Source organism: Motacilla alba, chromosome Z (genome assembly GCF_015832195.1).
Source record: "Motacilla alba alba isolate MOTALB_02 chromosome Z, Motacilla_alba_V1.0_pri, whole genome shotgun sequence".
In the NCBI taxonomy this organism is placed as follows: domain Eukaryota; kingdom Metazoa; phylum Chordata; class Aves; order Passeriformes; family Motacillidae; genus Motacilla; species Motacilla alba.
In genome coordinates, this window is record NC_052046.1 from 34,986,516 (window position 1) to 35,005,605 (window position 19,090).

The 19,090-nt window shown below is 42.8% G+C and overlaps 1 protein-coding gene across 2 annotated transcripts in view; it reads left to right on the top strand.

The window, feature by feature from the left end:
* Window positions 1-11,062, top strand: part of TRIM36 (tripartite motif containing 36) — a 36,705-nt gene extending 25,643 nt beyond the window's left edge. For both annotated transcript variants that reach the window (XM_038125211.1, XM_038125212.1), the window contains exons 8-10: window positions 657-950; window positions 1,891-2,188; window positions 6,295-11,062. In XM_038125211.1, the coding sequence (XP_037981139.1) occupies window positions 657-950; window positions 1,891-2,188; window positions 6,295-6,649 (947 nt within the window). In that variant the 3' untranslated portion in view covers window positions 6,650-11,062. The remainder of the gene's footprint in view (window positions 1-656; window positions 951-1,890; window positions 2,189-6,294) is intronic.
* Window positions 11,063-19,090: the final 8,028 nt, after the last annotated feature.

The window sequence follows — 19,090 nt, forward strand, 5'->3', positions numbered from 1 at the left end:
TTCAGAAGGCATTATCTGGCAGCACTGTTAGTTTCAGCTTTCATAAAGAAGCTAAAATTACATTTCTTTCAGTACCAGTTTGCACTGGCTTCCAAAATACTGTATTTACATCACACTCAGTCTTTCTAAAAGCTTTTTATTGCATGACAGAAAGTAATAGTTTTTAAAGCTGCCAGGAAAAAAAAAGGCTCAAGCCTTTCAAACTAAAAAGAGAAAATAGGAGATTTATTTAAGTGTATGAACTGAGAACCATCCTTATCTACTCCTTTTACCTGAAAGAGTCAGATTCTTCTCTTGAACAGTGCTGTAGCTCAACAAAGGGTTTATCTCTTGGTTTAAGACAGTTTTAAGAGGTGGATGCTTTAAAATGAGTTTCCTCCCAATATAGTTTTAATCAATCCCTTTCTACCAAGAAGGAAAAACAAATATGAGTAGATAGAAGTGGAAAAAAAAATGTTTACTAAAAAAGAAAATAGCAATGGGCTGAAAATAACTGTAATAGTCCCTAGTTACAAAGTGGCTGAAATCTCACAGGGGCACAGCTAGATTAGGAATACAGTAACAACTTGGGTTACCCAGGACTGGTTGTATGGTTTACTTCAAAACAACATGTATCTAAATTTCTGAGTTCTTTTTTTTTTTCTCATGTGTTTCAGGTCTAGAAATACCAGAAATCAACGAAGAGCAGAGCAGAATGTACAACAGAGCTCTGATCAGCTGGGAATGCCCTGGGAAGACAGATTCAGCTGATATCTATGTCCTTGAGTATCATAAACTTAATAAAGAAGAGGAGAGTGTGACATGGCAGAAGACTGAAGTTTGTGGCAAGAGCAAAGTATTGTCTGATCTTGATGATGACAGCAGCTATGCCTTTAGAGTTCGAGGTTACAAAGGGTCCATCTGTAGCCCTTGGAGCCGAGAAGTTATTATGCGTACTCCTCCAGCTCCAGGTATGGGGTTTTCTTATGTCCGTCAGTGTTAAGAGCTGAAAGTAGTTTCCAGTAGCTCCCAGATGTCTCCTGCACTGTTACAAATTTCATAAATGTTTAGAAGCACTGCTGTAAACAGCGCTGTGTCAGAACTCAGAATGTCCCACAGACATTCTCGGATGTTCCAGACCCAGGTCAAAAGCATCTAAGACCCTGGCATGCAGCCAGAGACCCCTGTGGCTTTGAATCTGACCCATGGAACAGTTTACCAACTTTGCAGGAAGAACAAGAAGTCACAAAAGTTTAGGTATTGTAGTAGAAGTAGTCACAAAGTGAAAGGAAGGATTTTTGAGTGCTGTACAAGGGGGTTTTAAGCCTTGTACGCAGGGGTCCAAGTTTTGTACATGGGGTCAGGAGTTCTAAGATGGAGGGATTTGGGTGTGCCCTGTCCCCTTTCTTTCTCCTTCCTAGCCCCCATGTCTTTGGTGATGTTGGCACTCACAGATTGGTTTAGAGTAGAAAGTCACCATTCAATATAGATAGTAGGTATTGGGGAAAAAGTATAAACATGTAACACGTAATGTATGATATAAAAGATGGCACCAGCCCCCTGGGAGGGCAGTGTGCCTTTGACCTGCTGAACGGGCCACAGCAGTTCAGGAGAAGAATCTTTTAGATAACCAACAATAAACTACCTTGAGAACAGACAACAGAAGACTACTGAGTCGTTCTTCGAAGGCACGGGTTGGAAGAGGGACTTTTCCATCTTTTGGGGTCACCCCAGTCTGGGGGTGAGACCCGACAGCACTGTAATATACAGAAACTGTTAGCTTGCTTGACATTCCTGGTAGCCTTTAAAAGTGGCAAATTCTAATGCCTGTATGACTTAAAATGTAGTTTATAAGTAGAGAAGGCCAAATACATAACTAAGCAGAATTTTTTTTGGAATACTGTTTTTCAGTTTTCAGTTTTCTTTTTGATGACAAATGTGGGTACAACAATGAACATCTCCAGCTGAACCCAAGAAGAACTTCTGTGGAGAGTAGAGCTGGATTTCCTCTGCTTCTGGGATCTGAGCGCTTGCAGGTTGGATGCTTCACAACCCTGGATTACATCATTGGTGACACTGGGATTGCCAAAGGGAAGCACTTCTGGGCTTTTAATGTGGAAGCCTATTCATACCTGGTGAAAGTGGGAGTTGTTCCTAGCAGCAAGATACAGAAATTGTTCCACAATACCCCTGATGTTATCAGTCCAAGGTAAATTGCATACTCTTGCTTTAATGCATGTTTTACACAAGGAGATGGTTTTTTTAAAAAGTAAATGAAGAGCAGGTCTATTCTTAGTAAGTACACAAGGTGAACCTAACCAGTGAAAAATTTGAAGGTTATGGTGTAAGCAGGGTGTCCTGTTATTAGCAGAAAGATGTTCTGATTATCCAGAGTCCTATTTTCTTTCCTTTTGGGAAAGAAGTCAGGTTCCTGAGGATGCCAAGGAATGTCCGTTAAAGCAAGAAGGTTAAAAATAAGTGTAAGTTTTAAGACTGAAGCAATGCTTGATTATCAGTAGTAAGGCTCTGCCTTAACTCCCTTGGCATACAAGGTTTGGCAGCCTTTCAGAGGAACAGTGTTCTCTGTACATATTTGTATGTTTTTGTAGTAGCTGTGTGACAGTGCATTCCAAGTCACTGGCTTTCCCCAGGCTACATGCTTGCATACTGTATTGGAGCGCTACTGAGCACAAGCCAAAGTACAGTGGACAAACCAATAAAAAGATTTCCATCTCACAATTACAGTTGTAGCAAGCCTGGACATATGTGGAAACTGCAGGCAGGCAGGCTATCTCTTGGGGACTCTTATTCAAAAATTTAACAAATGTTTGGCTTCTTCCTATATAACACATGGAAAATGTGTCAGCACACTCTTGAGCTGCTTAAAGCCAGATGGAGCCATTTACAAAGTGAAAAATTAGATCTATATTTCCTGATTTCTTTTTCCTTCTCTGCATAGATATCTGCAAAATTTTAGCTGACACAGAAACAACTGCCCCCACAAGCATCCCAAAATTGAAATCCTAAGTAGGGAATGTCTCTACTGAAGAATGTGGGCTTCTCCATGTGTCTTTATCTGAGGACAGAGGTGGAGAGAAAAGCATGTAGACTGACCAAATATGTCTGCAGACTCTCCAGTAACCGTCTGGGAAACTGTTCAGGGAAGTCTTCAGACAGAGGACTTGAAAAAAAGCCCCCAAACTTAAACCACTAAAACACTACCTTTAGTTTTGTGAATTTTACAGGTACTGTAACATAGCAGCATCATGGAAAACTCACAGGACATGTTCTTGTCTGTAAGGACTGTCATATTTGCTAAGTTACTTCTGAAGTTAACTAATTTACTGTACCTGTAGGTTCATTAATGATTGCCTAGCATAAGTATATTTAGATACATCCACTCCTTAGGAAAGCCTTTTGTGGTCTTGTCTTTATTGGAGTTCAGCTGTTACTAATTGTTTGAAGTAACCTAAGTGAAATCCCATCTACTAAATGCCTCTTCTTTCCTGGCTAAGGTATGTATCACTGGTGTAAGCAAAGCCTGGTGGGATGAGTGCTGTCACTGGAGTGCCCTGTTGGTTACAGGCTCTTCAGAGGGACAGGGGGACAGATGAGGCAGGGGTGGCACTGTCTGTAACATAGTGTCTGGATTGTATGGAGCCTGCAGCTGGCAATGCTGCAGTTGAGAGCCTCTGGGTAAGGATTAAGGCACAAACAAAGTGGATGTCACTGTGCGAATCTACTACAGGCTACAGAGCCAAGATGACAACACTGATTGATTATTCCTTAAGGAACTAAGGAATATCTCTACATCAACCACCCTTGTCTTTGTAGAGCACTTCAGCTTGGCAGATGTTAACTGGGAGCACCGCATAGATGATACAAACAGGTCCAGAGGAGTCCTAAAGCATCTGGATGATAACTTCTTGGTATAGGTACTAAGGGAGCCAGCTGAGAAAGGTGCTCTCCTTGATTTTTTCCATGTCAACAGAGAGAATCTTGTGAGTGAAGTGGAGATGAGCAGCTGTCTTGGCCACAGCAACCATGAAGCAATTGAGTTTAAAATCTCTGTTGTCAGGAGGAGAAGTGCCAGCAAAACTTCAACTCTGGACATGAGGAGAACAAACTTCAGGCTGCTGAGGGTACTAGTCAGGAAAGTCCCCTGAGAGACCACTGTTGAACGTGCTAAGGTCCGTCAGTGCTGGTCACTTTTTAAGGACCACCTCCTAAGGGCACAGGAGAAGGCAACTCCAAAATGTCATAAGTCAAGCAGGTGAGACAGAAGGCTGCCTAGGGTGAGCAGAGAACTTCTAGAGCTAAAACAAACAAAAAAAGGGTATGGGCAATAGCAGCAAGGTTGGGCAGCGTGGGAGAAATAAAGAGATGCTGCTTGACATTTTAGGGAGAAAATTCATGTGGTCACAGCCTAACTGGAGTTGAAGCTGGCCAGAACTGTGGGGAACAATAAAATCAGTTTTTTTTAAAAAAATACATTAATAGCAAAAGGGAGTCAAAAATACCATTTGCCTGTTATAGGAGGAGGAGGGTCACCTCACTAAAGGGGACAGAGACAAGAAAGGGATGTTTAATGCTTTATTGACCTCGGTTTTCAACACCAGTGGTGGGCTTTGGGGGTCCCAGAACTCAAGGACCATGACTGTGAGAATGATAAAATCCCAGCCAACCCCAAATTTGTGCAGGATTTGCTGTTCCACTCAAATCTCCTTAAGTCTGTGGGGCTTGATGGGATTCATCCGAGAGTACTGAGCTGGCTGATGTCATTGTGAGACCTCTCTGATGTTTTAATGGTCTTTGGAGGTGCCAGTCACCTGGAAACTGGCAAATATTGTCCCATTTTTTAAGACTGGCAGGAAAGATGACCCTGGTAACTACAGGCCTGTCAGTCTCACTTCAGTGACTGGTAAATTTATGGAGAAGATTATTCTGGGAATTACTGAACAACACCTGAAGGACAGTGCAGTCATCAGGAGAAAGTCCTGCTTGAAAAACTTACTTTCCTTTCATGACACATGTCAGCTCCACTGAGCTGACCAAGGGAAGCCAGTTGGTGTAACCTCTTTTGATTTCGGTAAAGCTTTTGATGCTGTGTCTCCCAGGATCCTTCTGGACAAACTTTCCAGCATGTGGCTGGATAAACACATCATGTGATGGGTGAGCAACTGGCTCAGGGTCAGGCACAAGGGGTTACAGTGAATGGGGTGACATCAGACTGGTGACCTGTCACTGGGGGGTTCCACAGGGCTCCATGCTCAGCTCTGTCCTCTTCATCTTCATAAATGGCTTGGACACAGGACTGGAAGGGTTACTCAGTAAGGTCACAGATGATACAAAACTGGGAGGAGCAGTTGACTCCCTCAAATTCAGGAAGGCCCTGCAGAGAGGCCTTGACAAATGAGAGGACTGGGCAGGCACCAACTGTATGAAATTCAACAAGGGCAAGTGCTGGGCTCTGCACCTGGGATGGGGCAACTCTGGATGTACAGACAGACAAATGAATGACAGGCTGGAAAGCAGAAATGAGTGCAGGAAAGGGCCCTGGGGATCCTGGTTAAAGTTGAACATGAGCCAGCAGTGCCCTGGCAGCCAGGGGGGCCCCCGTGTCGTGGGGTGCATCAGGCACAGCATCGCCAGCAGGGCAAGGGAGGGGATTGTCCTGCTCTGCTCTGCACTGGGGCAGCCTCACCTCGAGTGCTGGGGGCAGTTTTGGGTGCCACAATATAAAAAGGACATTGAGTTGTTAGAGAGTGTCCAGAGGAGGGCCATAAAGATTTTGAAGGGTCTGGAGGGAAAGCTTACAAGGACCGACTGAAGTCACTTGGCTTGTGCAGCCTGGGGAAGAGGCGATTGAGGGGAGCAGAGAGGCAGACACTGATCTCATCTTTTAGGTGACCATTGACAGGACCCAAGAGAATGACATAAAACTGTGTCATGGGAGGCCTAGGCTGTATATTAGGCTGCTTACTTTTTTCACCCTAGGTGGTTGGACTCTAGAGCCGGTTCCCCAGGGTAGTGGTCCCAGCACCAAACCTGCCAGAGCTTGAGAGGCATTGGGACAATGCTCTCAGGCACATTGTGTAACTCTTGGGGTTGTCCTGTGCTGGGCCAGGACTTGGAATACAATGTTTTTTGTGTTTTCCTTCTAATTCGGGATAGTCTATGATTTTTTTTACCACCCAAGATTTTTGGGTGATCATATGGTGTTGCCTGTCTTACAGAAATGTTCTTCTCCTGTTCACATCACTGATCCCACTTCAGCATTTGACAAAAGCACATGGAGTTTTTTTTGTGTTCCAGATACGAGCAAGACAGCGGTCATGACAGTGGGAGTGAAGATGCCTTCTTTGACTCATCGCAGCCTTGCACACTGGTCACTTTAGGCATGAAGAAGTTCTTTATCCCTGCTACAGCTGCTGCTCCCAAGGATCCAGCCAGCAGAATCCTTCCCCTGCCATCGTGCTTGGGCATTTGCCTTGACTGTGACAGAGGCAGGGTAGGGTTTTACGATGCAGGCCGTATGAAGTGCCTGTATGAATGTGAGGTGGATTGCTCTGGCTTAATGTACCCAGCGTTCGCTTTAATGGGCGGTGCGGCAGTGCACCTTGAGGAAACTGTCACTGCCAACGACAGAGAGTACCACGACGACATCTAGTGCAGTAATCTCTTCCCACTGCTGTTCTGAGACAGAAAATGAAAGCAGAAGAATTCTACCTTAGCTTTTAGTCCTGATAAATTATATTCTACCTACATGTTGCTCACAAGCCTCTGGCCTGTGATTTTTTTAAAAATAAATGGTCCAGGCACTTCCTGCACCAGAGGAATTCTCCTGCCTTTCTTGTGATCTGTGCAATGCTGTTCTCTACAGACTTCTTTTCCTGGGGGAAGCAGGGAAGAAGTCTGACTAGCAACCAAAATTTACTTTTCAGGACTAGCAACCAAAACTTACTCTTCGGGGTAGAAATCTGCCTTTTATTTAACTTAAATCCTTACATAGTCAGTTTTGTATTTAATGAAGTCAAAGCTGGCAGTGTGTGATTGCCATTCTCCTTTTAAGAAATCTGCCTGAATGCCTCTGCAGGGTTAAATGCTTTCCAGTTAACCCCTGAGTGCCAGTTGGGCCTTTCAGCACAGAATAGCATATAAAAAATATAATATGAAAATGGAAGACATTAGAAATGGTGTTGAATGTTTAATTTATACTTGGAATGATGAAAGTAAACTTGAATCTGTTTGCATGTTGTATACCCTTAATGTGATTGTAAGTTAAAACTTAAGTTCTGAAACTCAGTGTCATATAGTTGGTGGCATAATGGTAAGTTTCTTTATTCTTCCAGGCTTTTACTATAAGCTATCTAAAATAAAGTGCAATTGTACCTTATATGTCAGATTTTGGAGTCAAAAATCAGAAATGTTTGCATGTGTGAGTAATGGTACCTGGTATTTAGGCAAAAGCAAGTGAGTTGCTGACATAAGTAATTATACATGAATTTAAAAATTAACCTATAAAAGCAAGTATTAAAGAAATACCTGATTTTTTTTTATCTAGTAGCAGCTTGGATTTTTCTTAGTAAGAATGTTAAAAATGCACTGGTTAAGTTTTGAGACCTAATTTCTGCCTTAAAGGATGGCTCCCTTCAAATTTCAGTTCCTCTAACGTTAAAAACTGTATCACATTTTGCAGAATCACAGAACCATGGGAACAGCTTGAATTGGAAGGGACCTTTAAAGGCCATCTAGTTCCAGCTCCCCTTGCCATGGGCAGGGACATCTTCCACTAGCCAGGTTGCTCAAAGCTGCATCCAACCTGACCTTGAACACTTCCAGGGATGGGGCATCCACCGCTTCTCTGAGAAAACTTCTCCAAAGTCTCACCACCCTTATTGTCAGAAATTTCTTCCTTATCTCCAACCTAAATCTATCATCTTTTAGTTTAAAACCATTGCCCTTTGTCCTGTCTCTCCAGGCCTTGGTAAAAAGACTTCCTCCATCATTTTTTTAAATCCTTTTTATATATTAAAAGGCCATAATAAGGTCTTTCTGGAGCCTTCTCCATGCTGAATAACTCCATCTCTTACAACATCTTCACAGGAGAGGTGTTACAGCCCTCTGACAATTTTTGTGCCTCTCCTCTGGAACTACTCTGTACTGGGGGCCCCAGAGCTGAATGCAGTGTGTGCAAGCACACATTGCTGGTTCATGGCCAATTTTTGATCCATCAGGATGCCCCAGTCCTTCTCTGCAGAGCTGCTCTCCATCCCCCAGTCTGTACTGATAGTGGAAATTTCCTGGATCCAGGTGCAGTACCCTGTGGTTGGTGAACACCATGAGATCCACATCAACACCGGTGTCAGGACAGATCCTTGAGGGATACTGCTCAATACTGGTTTCTGCTTGGACATTGAGCTGTTGACTGTGATTCTTTGGGTATAGCTATCCAGCCAATTCCTTATTCACTGAACAGTCCATCCACTTAAACCCTTCTCTTTCAAGTTTAGAGATAAGAATAATGTGGGGGATCTTATCAAAGGCCTTAGAGAAGTCCAGGTACATGGTATCTCTTAGTTCTTCCCTTATCCACTGCTGCAGTCGCTGGGTCACAGAAGACCACTGGGGGAGTCAGGCAGTTCTTGCCCTTGGTGAACTCATCTGTCTGTCTCTGATCACTTTCTTGTCTTCCATAAGTTTTGACCTATCTTCCAGGAGGATCTGTTCCATGATCTTACTGAGAATGGAGGTGGACTGCCTCTCTTTATAGAAACCCCTGTATAAAAAAAAAAAGGAAAAAAGTAGGGTGCGTGTGCTGTGCACTTGTGGAAAAATATGGATCTAAAGTGAAGGATGTTTCTAGTAAGTACTTGGTGCTTTCTAATTTGGGGATATGCTTTCTAATTTGGGGATATGCTTTCTAATTTGGGGATAATGTTGCATCTTGATGAATGTGTGTGAAGTATGTTTACTAAGTACATGCATACAGCTGTAGAGCTGTGAAATGGAACCTGAAAACCACAATACAGTTAGTTAAGTGAATGTAGGTCATAATGCAAATTTTTTCAGGCTTTGCTGTTTGAACTGATCTGACCTGGAGTCCACCTCTCCCAGTGTCTTCTCTCCTAAGCCTCTGACTGTGGCCACTGTTGGAAAAAACTGTCAGAAACAGTTGTCTGTGCCAGCACAAGCATGACAGCCAGAAAGGCCGAGCAAGCAAAACTTCTTGTCTGCATCTCACCTGCAAATGTTCTGTCTTGATAAGGCTGTGTGAAAGTACACTCCATAGATTCAGTGTGAGTTGTGTGAGAAACACTTTGATGTCCCAGCAGCAGGTGTGAAGTATGGGGTACCTTTTGGAATTTTCTCCTGTAGGAGAAAAGACAAACTGTCTCTTACTAGTTAGCCTTTTTAGTAATTTATCCTGTTTTAGATGGTTATCATTATAGCCTTTAATTTCTGTCATTCCCTCCCTTTCATCGTCCCTCTTACTGGATTGAAGCCATTGCTCTCTTGCCTGCTGAGGCTGACTGAACAGTCGGTCCATAAGACACTCTGTTGCTGTGAAGGATGACAAAGTTTTGTGTTTTCCTTCTTCTTGTAGTCCTAAAACCATAATTGCCTTTTATTTGGTTGATACCCAATACCATGCTCATGATGAAGCTTCTTCTGCAGTGTTCTTTCTTCAGTCCTGATGGTTAGCTGTGCATGCAGGGTTTTCACCACCTGGTGTGCTGTTTTGCATTTGTTTATGTTGATAATGCTTGTTTACCTAGTCACTAAGTTTTGAGGGCCTTCTGCAGTTCTTCAGTCACTTCCAGACTTGGATGTTCTGAGTAGCTAGCTTAATTGGGAACACAGACATGCCCATGTTTTTGTTTGTTTGCTTTTCCAGGTCTTGGAGCAAACTAAGTTGTAGTGAGACTCAGAAGATCTCTCTGTTAAGATTTTTTGTTCCTTCCACTTCTTTTCCCCCTTCAATATTTATTAAAGCTCAAGTCAAGCACTGAAAATTCTTACATTAGTATACTCTGTTGAGTATGTGAGTCATGATCTTACATGTGAGTGCAGCAGTCAGAGAGACCCAGGAGAAAGGATTCTCACTTCAGTAGCTGTGACTTCTCCCCTTGTATAACTGGCAATGGTTCCTCTACCACACCAAAAATCGTCTTAGAGCTGTAGGTTGTAGGGCTGAACTTTCTTTTCCAGACTAAATCTCCTTCCATAGACAAATGTTTCATTTTTGATTCCTCTGTTTCAGAAACTGGTCTAAATTAGAGTCTTTACGTCATAGTTAGCACTCCACATTTCCACATTTAGATTTTTTATAATCATCTGGATTTGTATCACCGGACCTTTTTTTACTTTATGAAAATATTTGTAAATGGAACACTCTATTGCAGATATGAAGACAGTGTCTCAGACTCAATGATCTAAAAAGATTATTGTTTTGAGGCTGAAGAAGTAAGAAATTCAAAATCTAGGGGCTTTTTCTACTAGAGTTTCGAATTCATTTAACATGTGTTCTGCTATGCAATTACTCTACTGGACAGAAACTACATTAAGTACTTTAAACATTTATCTACCTTTTGATATATCTGTTTGTATTTATCTCATTCTGAGTTTAAAAATTAATTTGGCTTTTGGTGTATTACTTGAATACTTAGTATGCATTCCAGACAGTACTCTTTGGTGCTTACTCCAGCTTATTAAATAAAAAAACACACTGTCAAGAGGCACTGACAACATGCTGTGATATTTTTCCACTACCGTGGAAATGTCAACTTTCAGAAATACAGTTTAGCAGTACTTGCCTATCCAGATAATTATTTTTTCAAGTTTCTTCCTATGAAACAGCACTTTACAATGTAGACTAAGCTAAAAATGGTGTGGTAATGTGTGGATCTTTGTGCAATATAGCTGTTTGGTGACTATGGTGTGACTTGCAAAGCTTCATACAGGTGTGAATCATGTAGACACTTTTTAGATACCTAAAGCTTTAACAGAAAGGCCTTGTTTGAAAATATTCTGAAATGTAAAAGTGATGTCTTGGGTTTTTTCAAATAAAAGCTGAAATGCAGTATCTTAGTCATTCACATTATTACACCCCAGCTCCTGAGTATCCAGCTTGAAATAATTTTTCCTACAAAACATGACAATAGGTGAGTTGCAGGGAGAAAGCAGTGCTTTGGTTCTCAAGTGTGCTCATATACCAGTACCTCTGATTTCAGGAGGACTAAAGAGTAGTTTGGACTGACTGCCAGGCTTTTACTTAAGATGCTGATGTTAGGAACTTGACTGCCTGAGCCTCCCTCCCTATTCTGGGAAGGAAAATGTGCATCCAGAAGGAACGTGGCTCCTGAGCATTTTCAAGGGAACCTATCCCTTCCCTAGCAGAGGAAGAGGATACTGCTTAGCTCTTCAACCTGTACAGCTCTGCCAAAAGACCTCAGGTTGGGTAGACCTGCCTGGCTCTTCAGTTCTGAAAATTGGTGCCACTGCTTAAATCTGCATTCCTTGTTTCATTCAGTGTTTACACTAGTTGATGCTGTTGTTTGCGGGCCATTTTAAAGTTCCAGCTTCCGGTGGTTGCTGCCTTTAGGCCAGCTGTGTGTGCATATGGAAGCAAGAGAGGCTGTATCCACAGGGAATCTCATGTGAGCTGTGCCAGTGCAGTTAAAGCAGCCAATATTTAGATGGGTATGCTCTAGGAGAGGCAGACTGATGCTTCTGTGAAAGCAGGAGTATTGAAACCAAGAGCAGTATTCTCCTGAATTTTCACAGAATCACAGAACAGTTAAGGTACGAAGAGACCTCTGGAGATCATCTAGCCCAACACCTCTGTCAAGGCAGAGTCACTGTCATGGTTTAGGAATGGTGTTCCTCAGTTAAGTGTTCCCATGGAAACAGCCCATACATGTGCTGCTTTCTCCCTTCCTTTCCCACTGTGGCAGGATGGAGAGGAGAACTGGAGGCACAAAGAAGTAAAGATCATGGGTTGAGATAAGGAGAATTTATTAAAAAAAAAATAAACTAAGAAAATTAACAGCAACAACTGCATTACTAATAACAGAGTATACAAACAGGCAAGTAAATGACATGGGATCACTCAGCACACGAAACCCGGTGCCCCCTGAGGGCACACCAGGCACATCTCAGTGAAAAACCCCACACCCCTCTGGCCCCACTGCACAGGGCATAACCTGGCTGTGTCACTGATGGCTGCTGCAAAAGTTAACTCTGCTCTGGATGGAACTAGGACATTCACCCAGAGTCAAGGAGAATGGGAGCACTTCCAGGTCTCCAGTGATGGAGACTCCACAACCTCCCTGGGCAGCCTGTTCCAGTGCTTTCCCAGTCTCAGCCGAAGTTCTTCTTCATGTTAACATGGAACTTCTTGTGTTTGATTTTATGGCCATTATTCCTTGTCCTGTCACTGGGCACCACTGAAAAGAGTCTGGCACCATCCTTTAGCCTCCCACATCAGAGATGTTTGTATTTATGAGGTCCTCTCTCAGTCTTCTCTGCTCTGGATTAAACAGGCCCAGCTCCTGCAGTCTTTCCTTGTGAGAGAGATGCTCCGGACTCTAATCACCTTTGTAGCTCCTGCTGAACACTCTCCACTAGCTCCTTGTTGTTCTTGTACTGGACACAGCACTGCAGATGTGGCCTCATGAGGGCTGAGTAGTGCGGTATTCACATTCTTTGAGCAGACAGAGACATAATTCTCTCTCCCAGGACTTTTCCTGGGGAAGGGAGTGAGAAGCTCAGAGAAGAAGAGAAAACAATTCTTACCTCTACTTGCTGCTCCTGTAGTTTGGCACATATGGAATGTGTTATGGAGATTGTTTACTGAAAGTGATTTGTTAATTGAACTCTCCTGATGGTTGTTTGGATACATCAAAGCTGTGTCGTGACTGTCTGGAAAGAGTCATGGCAATTTTTTTGTATTTTTTTTAGTATCGCATCTCTTTAGTATAGTACCTCTTTTATATAGTACAGTATTAGTGTAACATAGTATATAGGTTAATAAAGCAATTGTTCAGCCTTCTGAAATCAGAGTCAGAGCACATTACTTGCTGCATGGGGGTCGCCCTGTGTCGATTGAGTAGAGGGGTGGGATCACCTCTGTATTGACCTGCTGGCAGTGCTCTTCCTGATGCAGGATCCCATTAGCCCTCCAGACCACAAGGCCACTGCTGGCTCATGGTCAGTCATTCACGAAGACTCCCAGGTTTTTCTCCACAGAGCTACTCTCCAGTAGGTCAGCCCTTGACCTGTGCTGGTACTAGGGGTTATTCCTCCCCTGTTGTAGTACACTTGCACTTGCTGAACCTCACTAGGTTTCTCTCCACCCAACTCTCCAGCCTACCAAGGACTCACTGAATGGCAGCACAGCCTTCTGATACATCAGCCCCAGTTTCATATTATCAGCAAAATTGTTGAGGGTGCACCTCAACACATATACACCTTTGTCCAGATCATTGATAAACAAGTTGAACAAGGCTGAATCCAGTACTGATCCCTGGGGAATGCTACAGACCACAGGCCTCCACCTGGATTCTACTACACTGACCTTCTGAGCTCTGACACTCAGCCAGTTTTTGATCTGCTTCACTGTCCATTCCCCTCATGCACATTTCTTGAGCTTAACTACAAGGATGTTATAGGAGACAGTGTCAAAAGCCCTGAAGCCAAGGTAGACAAACTCCATGGCTCCCCTCACCAAGCCATCCTGCCATGGCATCACAGAAGGCCATCAGACTGGTCAAGCATGATTTCCCCTTGGCATATCCAAACTGACTACTCTTCATCACCTTTTCTTTTACATGCTTGGTGATGACTTCTAGAGAGATCTGTTCCATGATCTTTTCAGGGAGGGAGGTGAAGCTGACTGGCTGGTAGTTTCCTGTGTACTCCCTTTTTGAAGATGGGGTAACATTGGTTCCTAATAAGTGGAGAAAGACCATTCTTGCTCTCTATAATTTTTCAAAGATGATGGAGAGTATCTTAACAGATACTCTGATATCTGCCAGCTCCCTCAGCTCCCAGCCCTCTTTGACCATGGGGAAATCTTCCATTTTCCAGCATTCCTCTCTTAACTCTGAGATCTGGGATTCCTGAGAGCTGGCCTCAGCAGTAAAGGTGGAGGCAAAGAAGACATGCAGTAATTCTTCCTGACCTGTATCTTCTGTCACTAAGACACCCATCTTGTTCAGCAGTGGCCCCACATTTTCCATACTGCTCTTTTTGCTGCTGATGTACTTGCAGAAGCCCTTCTGGTTGTCCTTGATATTCCTTGCCAGATTCAATTTCAAGTGGACCTTTTCTTATTGCATCCCTGCACAATCTAATGATGTTCCTATAGTTCTCCCATGTGACCTGTCCCTTTTTTTACATCCCATAGATATGTGGCGTGTTTTTGTTATATTATTGCAATAGTTGGTTTTGTACCCCCCCCCCCCCCCCCCGCAAGCATTGGTTCAGTCCCAGCTGTCAGTCCTCCCTCATACCTACCCCTTTTTCCAGTGATTTCCCTGTCAATTTTGTATCCTTCAATGCCTCATTGGTTTAGTTAAACCATTCCCCTCCCCCATAACTCCCTATTGGTTTAAACATTGTAATCCCTGCATTGTGTTCCACCCAAGTCCCTTTGTTATTGGTTCCCTACGCTAAATTCCACCCCTGTCCTGTGCCTTAAAACCCACTGGCCTTGTTTGTGGTTCTTGCCTCTGTTCTAGATTTGAGTTATGGGTGTTTTTGTTTTCACCCTTATGGTTTAATAAACTGATCCTTGGATAAACAAGCAAGGCCCATCTCGCTTTTCTATGTTGAGTCTTTGGAAACTGCTTAGGAGGTGGGGGGTGCTCAGGAGGTGTTGCACCTCCTTCAAGGGCATAATACTGAGTGCACTGCAACACTTAAACTGCTTTCTTCTGTTTGAGATAACTAGAAATTTCTTGCACATCTATTCAGGTCTCTTGCCTACTTTGCTTGAATTTTTTATCATGGGGATACAGTGGTCTTCAGCTTGAAGGAAATGATGCTTGAATATTGACCAGTTCTTTTGGACCCCCTTATTTTCTAGAGCCCTAATCCATGCTCCTTTTTGAAGGGGCTGAAGTTAGCTCTCTAGAAGTTCAGGGTTCTACTTCTTAGTGCTTTGTTTCCTGCATGAAGTATACTGAGTTCCACCATATCATGGTCACTATAACCAAGACTGTTCCCAGCCTTCTTACCTGTGACCAGTCCCTCTTGGTTTGTTAGTACAACATCCAGCAACATACTCTTCCTTTTTCACTTCCGTCAAAAAGTTACTGCCAATGTCAACTTCCTGGACTGGGTGTGCTGAGCCATGTTGTCTCTCCAACAGTATCAATGTGTTTAAAGTCTCCCAGGAAAACCAGAGTTTATGACTGTGAGGCTGCTTCCAGCTGCCCACAGAAAGCCTCATCAGCTTCCTTCTCCTGATCAGGTCGCCTGCAGCAACCACCCACAACAGCGTCACCCTTGTCAGCCTGTCCCTTAATTTTTACCTATAAATTCTCAACTCTTTCATCTGTCCTTGGAAAGTGCTCAATAAATTCCCGGTGCTCCCTCACTTAAGGAGCAATGCCATCACCTCGCCACACTGAGCTGTCATTTCTATGAAGTACACAGCAATCCACGACAACATTCCAGTAATGTGAGCAATGAGATCAAGGCCCTGTTTAGGTTTCTAGTTCTTTTTTGTTCCTCATGCTGTGTGCATTTAGGTACAGGCTTTTCAGAGATGTGATGCAGTATCGAGTTTCCCTAGAAAGGATTTACCAAAGCCGTACACACCTTGATGTGGTTAGCCATATGGTTGTCATCTTGAGAGGCAGCCAAGGGAGATTTGTCACTGCACAGGCTCCCCAGGAGGAAGCAGTGGCAGGAGCATTGCCACTTCAGACACAACACATCTTCTGCCCTCAGTCCTTCCATTTAAAGCCTGTCTCACCAAACTGGCCAGGCTGCTGCCAAAGATTCTCTTGCCCATTTTAGACAGGTGGTTCCTGTTTCTCCTTGATAGGCTGTCATCATTAAAGTACAACCCATTGTCATAAAAGCCAAAAACTCCTCGATGGCACCAGTCATGAAGACAGATCTTTGTCTGCACTATGGATCTGCTTCTCTGTCTCTATTTTCTTTCTCTTTTCTATTTATTTCTCTTCTGTCTGTATTTTTCCAACTGGTAGGATAGATGAGAAGAGGACTCGGGCACTGATATTTTCCCCCTGCCTCACAAGGACTTTACAGTCTTCCTTGATCCTACCTATTTTTTGGCATGCAGTGTCATTTGCACCCACATGAAATAGTACCAGCGGCTACTTGGCAAGCTGGGCTGCTCTCTAGGCAACATCACGGATCTTAGCCCCTAGTAGGCAGCACAGATCTTCTGCTTCTCCATCAGGCTGGCAGATGGGGCCTGCAGTGCCCCTTAATAGAGAGCTGCCCACTCTAAGTAAGCTTTTGATTTGGCTGCCATTCTCCAGTATGGTGTTCAAAAGTGTAAATGACAGGTTTGTTTTTTGACTGAAATGTAGTAAAACAGACAGAAGGGTGTCTGAGGAAGCACTTGAAAAAGGCTGTGAAGAATATTTTGAGTACCCCACCAGCATATGAATGCAGAGCTGTCTGGTGCTTTTCAGGGTGTTTGCCATCAAGGGAAACCTGAGATGGTTTGTGGTCTTTGGCTCAGTTCCGGCTCAGAACCAAGTGTCTGAAAGCTTATTTTGAGGTTCAGAAAAACAAATGGTGCATCTGTGTGAGAGAGAATTTCAGTTTGCACTGGAGTCTCAAATTAGAAAGAAATGGCTGTGATTCGGCCTGAAGGATATTTCCAGCTCCTTGGCAAAATAGTAAGGCTTTTTGTGTATTTATTGCCCAACGATAAACATTGCACTGAGAAAATCCAAGTTAGCCTGAAAGGATCCATTTGTTTTAGCAAGCCTGCCTGGTTTGAAAGGCTTTGTCCTTAACCCTTTTATTCCTCCTGTCTCCCATAAGACATTTGCATGAGAGAAGTGGGGAGCTTAAACACTATAAAAATACTTTTCTCAAAAAAATTTTTTTTCTTGTCTGTTTGTTGAATTCTTCCTCTCTTTTGCTCTATCATAGCTAATTTCCTGCTCTTTTCTCAGACCAGAAAACAACTCGAAGCAGCAGTATTCTGCTCTCTGTTCACTCTGACTGACGAAGAAAGGAAAAAAAAAATACAGAGCTGTATTTAAATGAGATGAAGGTGGAGAGAAAGTGCCCTAGGTAGAATAGAAAACTTTCAATTTTGTAGGGAAAAAAAAAGGAAATAAAGTATTTTCAGAAAACAGGAAAAGTAATTGTTTTCTTCCTTGGATTTTATGAGTGACCATTCTGCACATGTGGTTGAGCAGGGAAGGGAATCAGGCAGGCAGAGGAGGCTCCCACCAGCTCCCACAGGCTGCTAAACACAGACAATCCACAGAACAGCTTGGCATACTGTCCAGAACTGCTTCTGGGGTTGGTAAGCCACTGCAACTTGGTGGGCTAAAACAGGGGAACACTCAGTTTCTTCCTATATGGTATAATGTGCAAGTGGCTTTGCTTCCGTCTGAACTTGAATAAAAAGAATATATTTAGACTGTCCATGTTAGTTGATTTAAAAGATGTTCAGCTCCAACAAAAACATTGTCTCCATATCTATCCATCCTTTCTTAAAAAGAGAACTGTGGTATAACTTTTAAGAGTAGTATTTATAGCAATCTAATTTAGGTGAGACATCATGCTTTTCTATATATCGTGCCACAAAACCACCATAACTAAACTGGTGGGAGAAAAAAGCTTGAGAAATAATCTTGTAAATACTCCTTCAAAACCAAGGTAAGCAATAAATGAAGGTTGAAAAATGAGAATTCACTTGAGAAGTCATTTCATAACAGAATTGCAGGGATTTGAACTAAGTACTTGGCTAGGAAAAGGTAATTTCATTTCTCATAGAACCTACCTCTATATATATCTCGGGTAAATGTGCTTATATTTGTGCTTAAGCGCATGCATCTATTTTTCTGGACCGTTACTTGACTACTCATTAGTCAAGTAACTACTCAGTTACTTGACAACATTTTTTAGGAAAGTTAGAAGACAGAGGGACTTATTCAAATAATCCTGATAATTATTCTTAGGCCCATTTTACTCAGAACTGTGCATATTGTTGGGCTAAGGTGTGCTCACTGCAGCCAGGTATTTATCAAGATGGCAGAGGATGGCCCTTTTCTTTCCTCACCTGGGAGTGAACAGGGTGAAGGGACAGTTTACTTGAGAAAGAAGGACCTGGGTCATTGCATCCCTTCCACCTGTGAACATTAAGCCAAAAGAAGATGTGAAGATGTGGCCTTGTACCCCAGTGGAACTGACAGGATTACTTTTTCTCACTTTTTTCCTCACCAAACCTGTAGATAACACAGACACTTTCAGCTCTCTCCCTGCCATTTCTTGGGAGTAATAAGACTCTAGAGTTGGGAATGATGTTAGGGAGCACCTTTCAAACCCAATTCCTGTGTATCTGTAACCTGGCAGAAATTCTCTATGGCCATGTCCACAGGATGCCCATTCAGGGTCTGGAAGAAACTTTTTTTGTGGACTGCCTGGGTGCTAACTAGCAAAGGAAACAGGTTTCCCACAGGCATTCCAGACTTGAGCTGAATTTGTCACTTCTTTCCCTATTTAGAAGATGCTATAAATCAGGTGCCTCCTGATACTCCGGGTATTTATGCAGGTGTGAATTCATTCATGTCTGTTTCATTGTGACTTTTTCCTGCTTCCACAGGGAAACTGGAAAACAAACCCTTACACAAAGTACATGTAACCTAAAGTATTGATTTATCTTCTTTTAAAATTACAATAGAGATCATTTTAGAGACTCATTGAGACAGAAAAATAAGGATGAAAAATGATAAGACTGGGACTTATGATGAGAAAAAAAATCACATATAGTACCAGGTTTGTACTATTTTAATTTTATTTCAGAGCCCTTCATTTTTTTCCAGACATAAAAAAGGATGAGAAATGTATTTTCAAGACACTAGAGAGAAAAGTAAGATTTTTCTAT